The sequence below is a fragment of the Mytilus galloprovincialis genome, chromosome 2, assembly GCF_965363235.1.
Source record: "Mytilus galloprovincialis chromosome 2, xbMytGall1.hap1.1, whole genome shotgun sequence".
Lineage (NCBI taxonomy): Eukaryota > Metazoa > Mollusca > Bivalvia > Mytilida > Mytilidae > Mytilus > Mytilus galloprovincialis.
The window spans coordinates 61,260,518-61,278,629 of record NC_134839.1 but is presented as its reverse complement, the minus strand read 5'-3'; the positions used below and the strand labels follow the sequence as shown (position 1 = coordinate 61,278,629).

Genomic DNA, 18,112 nt, shown 5'->3' with positions numbered 1-18,112 from the left:
ATAGAAATGTAAAGTTCAAACAGCTTAAATTATTACTTTGTCGTTTTGCAACCGATCATCAACGGGAACCATATATGCATCTTGACTTGAAAGACTATTACTTTACATAAAATTGTGTGGTTGTGTTAACGTAACGGTTTTATCTCGCTGAGTAAAAGTTGACATTAGACGGCTCATTTATTTAAATCTATTCTGTATAAAGCTCTGAAGCGTGTTACACACTAATTTTATCACACCTTTCTAACATATGAAATACGGAATTTGACAGAGTATACAATCCAATATAGTCAAATAATGTATTCTAGGGAGGTATCTTGTTCATTTGTTACTAAATTTAGCTGTGGATATTAAGACGCATTCGATGATTGGATATCTGTGATTCAAACATCATGTGATCGTAGTGGTCTACATGTCTTTGGTTGTATGCATAACACAAGATGGCTTTGGTTTTAGTATTAATAGTTCTATAAGAGTTTCATGAGAGTTTATAAGGATCTCATAACGATGAGAGGCAAGTCTAGTACGGTTAAGTATATTGTATAAGATATTGAATCCTTAGCGCAATCAAATATAGCATGTAAAACAAAACGTCGTGATGCAGAAGCGATAGGCTTGACTTGAAATATTTACATGGTAACTGTTTAGGTGCTTTTAAAACAACAAGCTACGAGATCGTGGTAAGTGTGTTGATTGTATCGTTTCATCTAGGTTAATTTTTTTTTCAAATTTCTAGATATTAACTACGATATGTTTATTGTATTGATAAGGATGGAATTCATACTGTGGAGACGAAGGCCACATATTTGGACAAATAAAGGACAGAAACAAAAATGAACCGGGATGGCCTGATTATCAGCTCCAATTTGTCAATGCTGCCCAAGATGAGGACTTCATTGAAGAAGGACTTGAGTTAAACTTGAAAAGAGAAGTATATGTTCTTCAACTGCCATAAAATATCTTATGTTATATATTCTATTAATATGATACTGAATAATATAATTTGCATTCATCATAAATTATAAGTAAACAATGAGGGGACAATTTGATGAGTATGATTATATGAATTTGGTGTTTTTGTTCTTATAAAAGATATCAGCATCATCATTGCCCACAGGACTAACAACACATTATTTACTATTCAAAAATGATAGTTTAGGTCAATTTACGTAATTGTATGATTTGAAGTTTAACTCAATTCACAAAACAACAGCCAGAGACACAAGTGTACTTACACACGTTATATTTGATAGTCCCTTTTTGTAGTGACTTTTCTATAATTTATTTAAAATCAACTATGCATTTTTGTTTTAAACCAAGTATTTTCGTAATCATACTCACGAAATGTCCCGGACTTTTGTCTGATCAATGAAATTAAATATTGGGTATCTCGTATTTTAAGACTCTGTTTTTCTCTACTGTTGTTGTAAATGTTATGGCCGTTTGAAAAGAAAGTTCTATTGTATCTAATGTGTATTACTTTGATACAGTATCAAAACAATACAAAATATATTCAACTTATGTTTGTCGCTTTTAAAGTCTTATAAATTCCTTAAAAGATGTTCATCAATAATGTAAAATACAAAACATTGAAAACATTATGTGAACTTAATGAGAAGGGAAACCGGTTGCGCCAACAGGTAAAGCTTCTTCTGCTTTGCGTATATCACCAGCCTTGCGAATCCTCACTCAGTGATTAGATAAAAGTCTACAGATTAGACGATTATTCTGGTATCCAAGGAGTATCTAATACTATGAAAACATTTCGCTATGGTATGTTGAGACATAAACACGAAATCTGCAGAACACGATTAGAAAAACATTGTTTTGTTATGCCAATCTGAAACGCTTATTCTACTGTCTCTGACGCATCGATAGCGTGTTGTGGGGTTAGTGTTTTGCTTATTTCAGTAATTTTTCTTCATAACTTTTTAGCTGTTCTTATCGGTTGTTTATGTAATCCATATAGTTTGGACAGGCTATAATCCACATTATTATAAGAATATGTAAAATTTATTGGCAGAGGGTAAATATTTGCTGAGATATTGGAAGTTGGCAATTTGAAACTTCAAATACCTACATTTGTCAGTTAGATTCCAATTTGAAGTCGACCATATGTATTATAAAGACTATGATATTTTGTAAAGGGTACGAGGAGAAGATCGATTTTTTCATAATAATTGTATATCATTCATAATAGATATATCAAATTAGTTAATACTGCTAACAATCTTTTGATATACTTCATTATGTGTATATTTGTAAATACATAGGTTGCATTTTGTATAGAAAGAACAAAACATCGGCTTAAAACCTTCTAAAATTTGTCTTCAAATCATCACATCTCTGTATTTGTACTCCATAGATTTTTCTTAAAAAAAGATATGTTGTTGATACATAAATTTTAGTTTTAATGGTGCAAAGTAAAGATAGGGTCACCGACTGCGTTTTACGATATACATCTTTCAAAAATCATCCATGGAGTAGAATTAGAGATTCGATGTATATGCCAAATATTATAAAACGTTTCGCCGATTTTATGTGCTATCTTTACAAATATTCACTCATATTGAAAATAACCAATTTGTAATATTTCAGATAATGAAAGGGATAAATGCATTATATTTTCGATTTTCGTTTGTAGTTTAACGAGTCAATTTTGTCCGTTTTTTTAAATTCTATTATATTGATTAAATACAGTATACGTTGAATTCGACATCATGATACTTGTTTCTTTGCATTCTTTCCAATCTTTGAACTTGTTAATACTTATAAATAAAATCCAGGTTGTTACCAAAAATGTCCGGAAGATAATATATTCGATTGGGATAATATTGATTTTGGTATATACACTATAAAATGTTTCAAATAATTAACAAATGTAATAATAAAAACAGACAACGTTATTGTTGAATTCCAGATGCCCGTGTGTTGTATATACTTCTGGAGCATATGAGATCACCCCCTGTTTAATCAAATTTATTCGTTCATAGTGTGTTTGTTTACGTGTTTTGATTGAGCTAAGCCTTCCAATTGATATTTTATCGTGTGTTTTTTCTATGTTGTGATGTTATACTATTGTTTCAGAATAAGAAAGAAGGTTTGGTACCATCAAAACGTTTAATTCCGCTGCAAATGTTTGTACCTGTCCTAAGTCATGAATCTGATGTACAGTAGTTGTCGTTTCTTTATGTGATCTGCACGTGTTTCTCGTTTCTCGTTTTTTATATAGATTAGACCGTTGGTTTTCCCGTTTGAATGGTTTTACACTAGTAATTTGGGGCTCTTTATACCTTGTTGTTCGGTGTGAACCAAGGCTCCGTGTTGAAGGCCGTACATTGACCTATAATGATTTACTTTTATAATTTGTTATTTGGATGGAGAGTTGTCTCATTGGCACTCACACCACATCTTCCTATATCTATTCGTGTCTCTCTATGTTTATTTTCTATGTTGTATTTTATGAACTGTTGTTTGTCTGTTTGGTCTTTCTTTTTAAGCCGTGTTGTTTTTAGGTTATTTTTTACTTATGAGTTTTCGCTGTCCGTTTGGTATCTTTCGTCTCTCTCTTAAAGCTGACTTTTGCCCAATTTTTGTCAGAAGAAATGAGAATTTAAGCATGGATAATTAGATTATATTTAATATATGATCAAGTAGGGAATTATCAACTTTACATTCAGTAGAGACAACATGCACCTTGATACTAGTTTAGTGACATGTAGGTTATATAAACATCTAAAAATAGCTTACCTTGACTAAAGTTTGTTAACAGTTTAGATGTTACAGTACTGCATGACAAACTCAGGTATAGTCATTTTCTGTTCAAGATAAGTATTTTTATGTTGATATAATATTTTTTTCATACTGTAATATAAGCAGATATTGTGAACAAAGCAGCATGTTACAAATTGTATGCATGAAAGGTGCTTTTCTAGATTTACATTCATCGAAAACACCTCCAAAAAAATAATGCATATTGCGTCTTGTGTATTGTATGCTACTAAATCAATATTTTTGTGGTTTGTTTATTTAAAAAAATCCCTTTAAAAGTTAAAAGTTAAAGTCATAAGATACCTCAAATTAAAAAAAATCATGCATATGTTTTTTGATAACTAAATGGATAGTTTTCATTATACAACTTATGTACATATACTTTTTTCTGAGGAAAATTCTTTAATTTGTCCACATTTAGAAGAAGTTTACTGATTTTTAATTGCTTGCTTCCAGGAAGCAATTCGCCGACATATTTTCCGTATGCATAGTGACCTGAGCATAACCCTTCTCGTAAAAATCCGGTGATCGCAATACGCATGGATCTGTCATTAAAATAAACAATTATCTGATTGTTCATGTTAAACACGTGCTCAATACCCATGCTTTTTGTTATTTGTTTACTATAAGTTGACATCGGTAAACTTCGGCTGTAAAACACGGCATTTAATGAGCAGCCATATTTGTTAAATCATAACAGACAGAGAGAGAAAAAAAATGACGATTATACGATATATTTGCATAAAAAATGACAAAATCGTGCACAGAGTTCTAAGTTTATGATATATACATGCATTGGTTCAAGAATTGGATAAACATTATTTTTCACCACTCATTATTTTTCACCACTTACTGGTTTCATATGACTTTAAAATCTACATGAATATACTTGTCGAGTATATCAAAACTTCATAATGCTAACATTTATTCATCACATGAGAAATACTCAACTATCCTTGATTTCGGTTTAAGTTTCGTTTTCGGATTTCTCACTGTTTACGGTCGTATTGTTGGCTACAAGTGCTTCCATTCGATACTTTTGAACTGTCGATGATAGTTGTCAGTGGGTAATCATACACGTACCACATCTCCTTACGCTTATATTGGTACATGATCGGAGTCGAACCTTCACGGAAAACCCAATGCATCGGAACTTTATGAAAACTAAGAAAAAGTGGAATAGAAAATGGGGGAAATGTAGGTTTTTTACCATTTTTTTTTCTATAGCATCATCAGATTTAAATGTAATTTCAGTAATTGATGGGGTAAATTGGGCGACAGCCGTCCTTTATTCGCGCGATGCTGAATGATTAAAGTAAAATTCCTTTTAAATTTTTTTTTAACAAAAATAATTTGTAAGCACATGTTGATCATTTAGATGCTTTTATAGTGCTACACCAATGTATTTCCTTTGAACCTATTTATCGTTCAACGGAGATGTGTCGCATATCTCAAGAAATAACTACAAAATAGCTTTGAAAAGAAATTGAAATTAAGATATCTAATCTAGTTCTATTTATCTAAACATGTGTTCAAAGTGTTTTAAAGCTTACAGTTTTCTGTTCGGTATGTATTTCCAGATTATCTACTTACCATCCATTTTTTAAGTCATTGCCTGCACCAATTCAATAATGTGACAGTTGTTTTGAATGATGTGTTAGAGATTTGGACTTTGCCATTTGAATTTTCGTAAGAGTTCGGAGTATTTTGTTATTTTTCTTTTTTCACTTGATTTTAGTTTAGTCGCAGTAGCATGCATATATCATTTTCCTTTATGGAAACGGTCTCTGGTTATAAGTGTTCAGAACATTTTGGTTTTTTAATACAGGTATTGATAGTAACATAATTAACGATATCGGTTTAACTGAACCAGATACGAATTCCGACAATTATTGACGTCTTTTCAATGGTACTCGAGACTAGATTTACAACAATTTAATTAAACTTCCTAATTTCCAATGCCCTTAAATTTCGTATTTGATTTCGTCTTTCATCTACAATTGTAGCGCCACTTAGGAGTCTTTTGTAGAAGAAAAGTCGTAAAGGAAATGAAGATTACCACCATCTTTTACTTTATTTCAGACAATGATACATACTGCTGCAGTTATAACAGCTTTGTTTGGCGTTTTGTATTGGTTTACTTCAAAACAAAATCCAGATGACGCACTTAATATCAAAGTTAATTCAACATATGACTATATTGTTGGCAAGTTATTTAAGATTTTTTTTAATTTTTATTTCAATCGCATTCTTTAAGTGTATTGCACATTTAAATTTCCTAATCCTTTAATTTCGTAAAGGAACTTAACATAACATGTCTATCTTTCGACTCTTTATATACATATAATTACATATTTCTAATGTATTTAGAATGTATGTTCATAAACATTTTGTAGAAATGTTTCGTCTGGCCGTTCGAACAGCGGTATACTACTGTTGTCTTTTTTTTTTACATTTTGTAACTCTTTGGTATTCATTTGAAATAATAAAAATCTGTTTTTAGGGTGCCCATACTTTCAAGCAAACATTAAATATTAGTTGAAACATCTCCTGTAAGAATATTGGTATGGTACCAGAAGCAGTATCTTACTTTCTTCTTATATCTATAGTTGGGTCAGGTTCAGCTGGAGGTGTCATAGCTAACAGACTTTCAGAAGACAGTGATGTATCGGTATTGTTACTTGAAACTGGTGGATCTGAACTAAACAATGACAATATACGTGTTCCAGTAAAAGTTGGTAGTTTACAAATGTCTAATGAAGACTGGGCGTATTATACAGTACCACAAAAATACAGTCATCGAGCGATGGTTGATCAGGTACGATATCAAATGTCACTAGTATTAATCAGAATATACTATGTATCAAAATGAAAAGATATGGTATGACTGCCAATACGACAACTATCTACCCGAGAGCAATTGTTATTCTTTCTCTCTCTCCATATCCTCCTATCTCCCTCTCCCCTCCCTCTCTCTCTCTCTCTCTCTCTCTCTCTCTCTCTCTCTCTCTCTCTCTCTCTCTCTCTCTCTCTCTCTCTCTCTCTCTCTCTCTCTCTCTCTCTCTCTCTCTCTCTCTCTTTAAGTGTTTTAAAGCTTACAGTTTTCTGTTCGGTATGTATTTCCAGATTATCTACTTACCATCCATTTTTTAAGTCATTGCCTGCACCAATTCAATAATGTGACAGTTGTTTTGAATGATGTGTTAGAGATTTGGACTTTGCCATTTGAATTTTCGTAAGAGTTCGGAGTATTTTGTTATTTTTCTTTTTTCACTTGATTTTAGTTTAGTCGCAGTAGCATGCATATATCATTTTCCTTTATGGAAACGGTCTCTGGTTATAAGTGTTCAGAACATTTTGGTTTTTTAATACAGGTATTGATAGTAACATAATTAACGATATCGGTTTAACTGAACCTGATACGAATTCCGACAATTATTGACGTCTTTTCAATGGTACTCGAGACTAGATTTACAACAATTTAATTAAACTTCCTAATTTCCAATGCCCTTAAATTTCGTATTTGATTTCGTCTTTCATCTACAATTGTAGCGCCACTTAGGAGTCTTTTGTAGAAGAAAAGTCGTAAAGGAAATGAAGATTACCACCATCTTTTACTTTATTTCAGACAATGATACATACTGCTGCAGTTATAACAGCTTTGTCCTCCTATCTCCCTCTCCCCCCTCTCTCTCTCTCTCTCTCTCTCTCTCTCTCTCTCTCTCTCTCTCTCTCTCTCTCTCTCTCTCTCTCTCTCGTATAATAATAGTAAGGTACTTCACTTTGCAGAAATCATATTGGCCAAGAGGTCGTGTTCTTGGAGGATCCAGTTCTATCAATTACCTAGCGTTTGTTCGTGGAAGCAGACATGATTATGATCAATGGGCTAAAGAAGGTTGTACCGGGTGGAGTTATAAAGATGTTCTACCGTATTTTCTTAAAATAGAAGATATACAAATACCAGATCTCTTTAACTCTCGTGAGTAATGCATATATTTGAATAGGAAGTAAAATGACAAGATTTCATATAGTCAAATTATCAGAATTCCTTTGAGTACTACCATCCCATTCCTAAAATATGAGTTTTTACCTACTGATTTTTTTATTTGGAAACTGAACATTTTGCATACATCAGTAGATGTTATATTCATAATAAGAAATACTGATGAGGATGTATTTACAGACACTTTATCAAAGATCCAGAAGGAACATTTGTATATAACAGCCAATGTTGTCTGTATTGGAAAGAATTGGAAACAAAAGAATAAACAAACAACACGATTTCAACTTTTCCAGTATTTTTTTTTGTCTTGTCGCATCATATTTCCTGTACAATTTAAAGCATCCGCGGACAACTAGTTGCTAGAATGTGTACATGTTCAAATGAAATCTGCTTATTGAGTTTTGTAATAATTTTTTTTACAGAGATACAGACTAGTAAATACTTTAAAAAGACAAATCACAAAGATACTGAACTCCGAGGAAAATTTAATCGGAAAGTCCCTAATCACATGGCAAAATAAAATGACAAAACACATCAAACGAATGGACAACAACTGTCATATTCCTGACTTGGTACAGGCATCTTCAAATGTAGAAAATGGTGGATTGCACCTGGTTTTATAGCGCTAAACCTTGTACGACAGTCTCATCAAATTCCGATTAGTTAACAATCGTCATCAGTTTATTTTCTGTAAACATAATGTCTTTTGTAAAACCAATATTTTTCACTCTATTTCATATGATGAATAGAACTGAAATACCAAAATATGTAATATCTAAACTACACACACTTTTCAGAATAAAAGGCTAGAGACGACATGGTATATTTCAACTAATGTTCATAGTTTGTTCTTATGAAGACTAGGAATAGAGTTATGCGCAACATTTTGTGTGTGCATTTCCCAAGTCTGGAGCACGTAATATATTTGTTGTCATTTGTTGCGTTTTATTTTTCTATACATTATTTCAGTTTTTTTCGTTTGTTGTTTAATACATCAATTAGGTTTTTAGTTTTCTTATTCGGGTTCTTATACAGATTGCTATGTGGAATGTTGGTTTTTTTTTCATTGGTAAAGACCTACAATGACATATGGTTGCTTACCTTCGTTTTATTTGGTGTCAAGAGAAAAGTTGTCTCATTGGCAATCATTCCACATCTTTTTATTTTTATAATGTTTGATGTCTGGTCTCAGAATATTTGGTACTTCACGAAATCTCTTTCTCTTTACCTTAATTATGTGTGAATGATTCCTATTTATAAAAAGTTGAAAAACTCGTTATTTTTGTCCATTACAAATGAAAAACAATTTATTATTTTATGTTATGCAGCATATCACTCCAGAGGGGGAAACCTACCTATAAGTGAATCTCGTGTCTCACCACTTCCAGACGTTTATAGTCGAAGCGCAAAGGAGTTGGGAATGAAAACTGTTGATTTGAATGGAGAAGATATGATTGGTAAGTTTTTCTTCTGTAAACAGGAACAATGGTTGACTAGACATCGTTAACATTTGAGATATATCCATTGATGATATCAATAACAACAAAATCCAAGGAGAGGCGTGGTGTAGTTGTTATCACATCAAACTACTAACTCAAAGGTTCCTGCTTCGATCTGCGTTCCGGGGGGAAATTTCAGGGACTGAATTTTTGGCTCTTCCTTGACACCATTGCGCGCGTGGTCTTGAGAAACGATGATAGTCCGTCGGAAGGGGAGGAAAAAATGCTGACCCATGTTAAGAGAGTCATATCTCTTGCACGTAAAATACAACCTTTTAGATTTCGAAAAAGAGTAGGTTAATGCCGCTACAGGGCAGCACTGACACCCGTAAAATTGAAACGGATTAATATTAGTTGCAATAACTTGATTCGCAATCCACTATTATAGTTAATAAATTTATTGAATTAACATAATCCAAGAAAGCGCTTTCACAAACAAGCATTCTAACCGTTATGATAATGCACGACCACAGGAAGAATCTTTATAAAACAAAAGTTACATTATTTAAATCGTTCATTCAAATCCTCTTCAATGATATGTAATTATATTATTTACAGTAATCGGTATCTTCGTACTAATTACGTTTGGCAATATTTGAAGGTTATACCTATATGCAGGCCAACATCAAAGACGGGGAACGGTACGGTACTGCAAGGGCTTACATCAGACCTGTTCTAAAAAGGACAAATCTACATATAAGTGTTCACAGTTATGTCACCAAGGTAATTGTTTTTGTGTATTGACGGACATCATACATTTTCATTGAGTTAAATCATTTGTTCGTTCTTCTTCACGTGTAGGCATCTTCTAGTAAATATATTTCCTAAAAGACTTACATGTCTGTTTGACATCCATCTATTTACTTTGATGCCATGATGATAATGAATTGAAAATGTGTTATTATAAGAATTTATCAACTTGATACTAGTAAGTCATGTATTGTATGCGATGCACGATATGCTTACCCATTCCGGATGTCATTGACCGGATAACACTCCTGGGTTAAGTAATACTGTACATACCAGAAATATTTTTTTTAAATTGTTGCAGTTAAATATTATCCACTGTATTTCTATTTTCCAAATATTTTTTTATTGAATTTTGTCAAATGTACGTCACTTCTTAAAATTAAAATAACAAAAATACCTAAAACAAAGGAAAATTTAAAACGGAAAGTACCTTATCAAATGGCAAAATCAAGATCGCAAATCCATCAAACGAATGGAAAACAACTGTCATATTTCTCATTCGGTACAGGCATTTCCGTATGTAAAAATATGGTAGATAGAATTTGTTTTTATACTTAGCTAAACCTCTCACCTGTGACAGATCTTGAAAACATAACATAATTCACTAATTTATTAATATAAATAAAATCAATTCCTATCAGTTATTTTCATTTAACTTTTCAAAGGTTTTAATTGAACAAAAGAAGGCAATCGGTGTGGAATTTATCAAGAATAATAGAAAGACGCAGGTTTTTGCCAGAAAAGAAGTAATTGTTTCTGCTGGGGCAATTAATAGTCCGACGTTATTGATGCTATCTGGAATTGGACCAATGAAACATTTAGAAGACCTAGGGGTAAGTCAATTTAGAGGTTTCGTAATTATAAATAGAAATCACAAAAACAAATCACGTAAAGGGGCACTAGCTGTCAAATTCTTATATTTAATTTATAACAATGTAAAACATTCTCCAAATTATAAAAAGTTTAAAATAAATAATTTACAGGGCATGACCTCGATAACAGGTATCTTTGTTTCGTGTATATTTGATTCTAGACGCCATCTTCTAGTAATTAACTATCAAGTTTAACTCCGAAGATTACTGTTGGTCATATAAGCGATATAAACTAGAATATAGATATAAATAGATAACGTCCTCGTGCAATTAGTTTTTTCTGTGTCTGTTTAAGTTCATATTATAGATTAAGAATATATGTAAATTACCGTTTTTACCTGTAGAAGAATGAGTTTTTGTGGATCGAATTAGTCAATCAAATGAATTTAATTCGTTTCACTGTCGATGTTGACAATTTTTTCCTTTTAATAATTGACTACACATAATTCCTGCATTATCCATCGCTAGCCAAGGGGTTAAATTGAAGTTCAAATGAATATGAATTCAATGCGGTCGCATTGTTCACATATAAGTGAATAATTCATCATCGATGATTCTAAGCTTAATATTTAATGAAAAAATAACGATATTGGCTGCTAAAAGAGAATTATTATTTCACTATTTTACTATTATTTATGATTGAACATAAAAAATCGAACCTACAAAATGCCATTGTAGCTCTAAAAATAGTTTGATAAACCGGTATACGAAATCATCAATTGACTCCCTATTTAAGACATTGCCTTGATTTAGGTTTTAATCATTTTTCCCAGTGTAAGTGGCAATTTTCTTTAAAATTATGATGGATATACAGTTAATTATTTTTTATGATAATAGACGACAAGAACTACAAATAAGTCCAAACTTACTCATTGAAATACCGTTGTCCTGAAGTCTGTATTACGTGTTTTGAGGGGAAATAATCAGTGACAAAAGACCCACAGAAAGGTCAAACGAGTAAAATTAACAATCGTCTTCTTCACAGAGTTATTGCCCTTGTATGACCATTTCAACATTTTTTTGCGTTTATTCTATTTTGAGATCAATTTCAAATAAAATAATCATTTAATTGTGTATCGCCTCTTTATGTGAGTACTTAAATCACAATTGATTTGTCCATTTTAGCTATTATCAGCGGTCATTATCACTACTTTGATTTACTAGTATAGTTATTTGTTATACCTATACAAAATATTAAACCGACATCAAGACCAGAGAACGCGATGATAGAAAATGTCAAATAACTCCTCATTTGGGTTACAAGTATTGTGTTTTAATGACTTGACCAGGTTTTTTTAACACTTTTAAAGTGGATATCATTCAAATTGGTTAAATCCACAATTTCTACATAAGAAAAGCCTTTCCCAGGTCAGAAATAAAACATTTGTTATCAATTCGTTTGATGTGTTTGGACTTTTGATTTTGCCATTTGCTGAGAGAATTCCGGTTCGAATTTTCCAGAAATTTCGGTACTTTTGTTATATTTTTTTTCAATCTAGCTTTGTATGAGAAAGATGTCGGTAAATAAAGGCAAAACAAGTATACTGCTGTTTGAAAGTCATAAATCAATTGAGAGGTTACAGAACCGGGTCACAGACTAAAACCGAGGGAAACACATCAACTATAAGAGAAGAAAAAAAAAACGAAACAACAGAAAAACTGAAATGCAACACAAATAAAAGCCAATGAATCCTACATAGACACGAACTATTTGACAATAACTGACTTGATATTGGACATTTTGAGAAACCATGATGAGTTTTCTGGCTAGCCAAACCTCCCTGTCACTGTTGTATATAGTCTTATTGATGCATGTGTTTGGCAAGTCCTAAAGGTCTCTACGTAGTATTCGATATGGAGTTATATTTCTAATTAAACATATAATAGTCATATTCTTTGTATGTAATATTATTAGATACCGGTGAATGCTGATTTACCCGTAGGAGAGAATTTAGAGGACCACATGATGTTTTTTATGAAGTATAAAATCAACCAATCATATACTGTAACTAAAGACTTGTCAAATTCAATGACCAATACAATTTGGTACGAACTGACAGGAAGAGGTAAGAAATGTGGAAACAAACAATGCATATATAAAAAAATAAAATTGCTCAACGGTTTTTTCTTATTGTTATGATACAATCAGTGCAAGAAAAACAGGAAGAGACTGGCAAGTATGATAGTGAAATAATGGAAATCGAATATAATGACCTGGGGTCTTGACAGGGAAAAAAATCCTGTTATGCTTGAATTTTGGAATTACATCTTGTCTATTAATTAGCTTCACGACAAACAGTTCCACCAAACTACCTATAAATTAAAATTAATAGAATTTAGCAGAGCCCATTAAAAATAAAAAGGTATACATTAGTCCACATAATTATTTTGTAAGATTTCTTCTGATAAAAAAAGTCAACAACAGTTTAACTTATCGCAAGATTATGAGACACTTTTAGATAAGAATAAAAAAAAAAGGAGAGATGAAGATAAGATAGGTTTCGGATATAAGGGATATTCAAATATTTTGGCCGCAATCATCACGAAAGAGAAATGATTTGTCGAAATGTGCATCTGGTGCAGAAAATTTGTACCGTTTATGTTATATGCAAGCACAAAACAGAAAGGCGAAATATACCAAATGACTTTCAAACTCATTATTCAAAAATTAACTGACAACGCCATGGCAAGAAAAGAAAAGAAAAGAAACAAAAGATAAACAAAAATACTCCAAAACAATATAGAAAACTGAGCAACACGAACCACATCAAAAATCGGAATTGTTTTCAAGTGCTACGGAAGGGTGAGCAGATCCTGCTCCAAATATGGCACCCGTCATGTTGTTCATGTACGTACAAACCCGGTGATGAGTCTTTTTCAGTTGGTCGCATTCTGGTGAAAGAGGACGTGATTGAGGGAAAAACACTTACAACATAGCTGTCTTCATCTCTGAAACAGATATTTCATAACGGGTAACCAACTCCGGATGGCGTTAGTTAAATTTAGCATAAAATGTTTCCAACTTCACCACAAAAAAACTCCTTGTTTGATAGCTTACTAATCAGTAGCAACCCTATATCAAGGACAATATCACAGGAAAAACAAACCCTGGAATATCGAATCAACTAGGAGGTATGTACTCAATATTCAGGAGCTACATAGAAATGGAAAGTTCACAATTGAGAAGCTCAAATCATCACTTTGTCCTGAAGGTTTTTTTTACAACCGACCATCATTGTAAATTTCTAGATGTAAGTCAAGATATGAAGCAGACTTCACTGTTTATATCGTATCCTTTATATCAAGTTTGATAATCTAGATGCCATCATGTAGTCTAACCATATTGGCAAATGTCCATACAGTGTTACAAGCTTTTCAAAAGCAACGGAGATACCCGTATATTGCAAGGGAGAAGACCATCCTAGAATAGTACTATAAGAGGTTCATATATTTGAGTTTATAATAATCTCAAAACTACGAGAGGCAAGCGGAGTAGCGCTATGTACTTGGTATAAAATGAAAGAAATTGAATATTTAGTGCAATCAAAGATATCCAGTAAAATAAAACTTCTTTGTGTAGAAGCTATAGACTTGTTTTGAAATATTTATATGTTGACTGATGAGATGCTTTCAAAACAACGAGCTAACAGATTGTGGTTAGTGTGTTGCTTATGTCGTTTGAGGTTCTGTTTTTTTTTTTTTATTTCTTGATATTAACTACGATATGTTATGCTTATTTTTATTCATAAGGATGGAATTCAAACTGTGCAGGCGAAGGACACGTATTTGGACAAATGAAAGACAGAAACAAAAATGAACCAGGGTGGCCAGACTATCAGCTGCAATTATTCAATAGTGCCCAAGATGAAGACTTTATTGAAGACGGACTAAAATTAAACTTGAAAAGAGAAGTATATGATCTTAAATTGCCATAAAATTTCTTATGTATCTCGTTACTAAGGTCACTTATTATATGAACACGTAGTTGTATACAACTTCAGAAGCGTAAATTATGTTATTCCTACTGATTTGATTATTTAAAAAATTATAAAATATAAAATATGATCAGTTAACTTAACATAGAAAAGCTATCTTATATGCAGTGAATTCTATTACGTTCGGGTTTTTCATATCCAATCTTTTATAATATTCTTTACAAAGCACAAAAATGTCGTCATTCATCTCAAAAGTTATCCAAACTTTAAACAGATTTATTCAGACGGGATATAGTTACGGTACAGTTTTCTTGTCTTTAGGGGTGGCATATCTTGTTATTAATATTGATTCACCCATAGGGTCTTTGCATCGGTAATAAACACATTTATTCCAAAACCAGTTGGTGGCCTGATACGGGTTATGTTCTTATATTTTATGATGGTATGATACTTTACTCCTAACAGGATGGATTGTGCTTGATTTTCATATTATGAAAACATAATATTTCAATCCGTTTAATTGAGGTCTTGGCCTGGCATGTCAGTAACTGCTAGTAGTCTTTTGTTATTTTGTGTATAATTTTGCTTAGTTTATTTGAAACCTTTCCAGACATCGGACTCAGGCTTCTTTTAAACAGAGTGTTACTCTGCGTATTGTTGTATTTTTCTTTATAATAATTTTTGCTTTGGATAGAGGTATGAGGGGAGGATTTGGATCTTACAAAACATGTTTAACTCCACCGCATTTTTGCGCCTGTCTTAAGTAGAGACTCTGGCCTTTGTCTTGTATGTTTTTTAAATTTTAAATTTTAGTTCATTTATGCGTTTTGGAGTTTAGTGTGACGTCCATTTTCACTGACTTAGTACACATTTTTATTAAGGGGCCTGCTGAGTCCCACCTCCGGGTGCAGGATTTTCTTGCTGCATTGAAGAACCATAAGTGGGCTTCGGCTGTTATCTGCTCTTTGGTCGGGTTGTTGTCGTTTTTACATATTCCCAATTTCTATTTTAAATTTTAATGTCAAAGGTTTACATAAATAAGCCTGGATATATTATTTAAAGGAGTAATTCTCATGAAAGACATGCAATTGAAAATTTTACAATACCATTGTATATTGGCCGAGACACTTGTCACTTTGTCTAAAGTCTTTTATTTAGCATTCTCTTTTATATGTTGAATTTAAACTTAATTACCATGAATCCTTTCTTATTTTCAGATTAAAGATCAGCTGATAAAAACAGGAAGTAAGAAAGAGTTTACCATGCTGAGCATTTTGTCGCATCCTAAGAGTAAAGGATCAATACGTCTAAAAAGTGCAGACCCTTTTGATTATCCTATAATAAATCCAAACTATCTTCAACAGCCGGATGATATCAAAGTTTTAATAAGCGGTATGTGTAGAATAAAGAGGTTTACCGCAATTGACTCTTGAAATTCAACTTTAATATATCATTTTTAATACACAGTCACTTTTTTTTTAAATCAAGAATGAATAATAAATCAAAAGTGTGAAAAATAGAGATAAGGTATTGTTTTTGTTTTTAAGATTCGTGCACTTAAGAAAACTTAACTCGTGAATTTATAGTCTTTTTTAAAAATAGTGGAGCGATTATGTCTCTGGTTTTTTTTTAATTATTATTCAATCGAACGTTAGACTGTATGAAAAGTAACAGAAAGCTTTAATTACAAATGTTGTCATGAGCATATGCATTTGTGACGTATATTTAAATCAATGAAAAGCAGGTGGGATTTCTTTTTAAACGTCTTTATTTGTGGGGGGTAAGCTAAAAGGGTTACTTAGCAATGTAGTTGACCTTCTATGAAATTTCCTTTAATCCTGTGTTTAATTAAAAATAGAGTTTATGAGCTTCGGTCCTTGTTTGGAAGTTGAACAAATATACGAAATTTGCTGCTAAAATTCAAAATAACTAAATTTCTTAAATAAAGTTCTTTTTCAACAAAGAGTGCACCAAGCTTATGGTAAATTACAGTAAAGTGTGTGTTAACTTTTTTTTTATACTTAGTCATTACAGTCCTTCCGGATTTATAACTAAAAAAAGACGAAAAACAGAAATAAAACGTCACTTTTGGCACAATCAAATATCTTATGGATGCTCTTATTGTTTTTATTAGTTGATATAGCAAGGATTTTGACTGTCACAACTTCAGTGTTCACAGGCTAGTGATACAGAAGATTAACTTGCAAGACCTCTCGACAACCGAGTCCCTAAGCCCCTTATAGCGATGTTTCTAATTATTGCATACTAAATAGTAATCTATACGATGTTTCTGAAATTATACATTTTTTTCAGCTATTAAAAAATCACAACAAATTGCATCTACCAAAGCAATGAAAGAAATTGATGCAACCTTAAACAAATTTGTTATTGACGGGATATGTGACAAAGAAAAATTTGACAGTGATTCATATTGGGAATGTCTGTTACGTCATTTTGCTGTATCTATTTACCACCCAGTATCAACGTGCAGAATGGGTGGACCCAACGACAAGACGGCTGTTGTTGACCAAGAGTTAAGGTAAAGATTGTTTGTGTACATATATATTTAATATGAACGACGATACATGTAACAATACGATAGTAGATTCAAAATAGTAAGAAAACACCTAAAATATAGACATTGGACGTCAAGATTTGGCAAATATTTTTATGTTTATCTGGCTTTAAAGATATATGTAATTTGCAGAAAATATCAATATCGATATTATAATTGTGCAATATCAAGTATCTTGTTTTATTATGACATCTAGCACAACAAACGATCGTACCTCTGCAGTATTATTTGTAAAGACATTCTATTGTTTCATTTTAGAGTTAGAGGCATAAAAGGACTTCGAGTCGCTGATTGTTCTGTTGTAAGACGTCAAGTATCTGGTAATACAAATGCTCCTTGTATAATGATAGGAGAAAAAGCTGCAGATCTCATTAGAGGAAAGGACACTGTAGGAGAATTTAGACAACAAATAAAATCTTTAAAACTTTAGTTCTTCAGGCTCAGAGGCAGTATTTTTGGCCATCTAAATAGCTTACAATTAATTCAGGAAAATACATAGTACACGGTCATACGTCTTATAAGTTATTTTGACTGTTCATCATATGAGTGTTAGTTTTGAGTATGTCCTGCACGTAAGTTCTAGTGATAATCAATGTATAACCGTCTGTACAGAAAATAAAGAAAACACGTATCTTTATCTATTCTGAATGAATTTGATGTCATACTTTGTAAACAATTGTGAATACCTATCAAAGGTACCAGGCTAATAA

At 32.1% G+C, this 18,112-nt stretch overlaps 1 protein-coding gene across 1 annotated transcript; it reads left to right on the top strand.

Annotated features, from left to right (window-relative positions):
- Positions 1-767: 767 nt before the first annotated feature.
- Positions 768-18,039, top strand: LOC143064040 (glucose dehydrogenase [FAD, quinone]-like). The gene is made up of 12 exons (XM_076236543.1): positions 768-928; positions 5,851-5,974; positions 6,378-6,586; positions 7,558-7,747; positions 9,100-9,228; positions 9,872-9,993; positions 10,686-10,853; positions 12,808-12,958; positions 14,643-14,803; positions 16,045-16,219; positions 17,141-17,366; positions 17,661-18,039. Exons 2-12 carry the CDS (start codon positions 5,854-5,856, stop codon positions 17,830-17,832), a joined length of 1,824 nt encoding a protein of 607 aa, XP_076092658.1. The 5' UTR covers positions 768-928; positions 5,851-5,853; the 3' UTR covers positions 17,833-18,039.
- Positions 18,040-18,112: the final 73 nt, after the last annotated feature.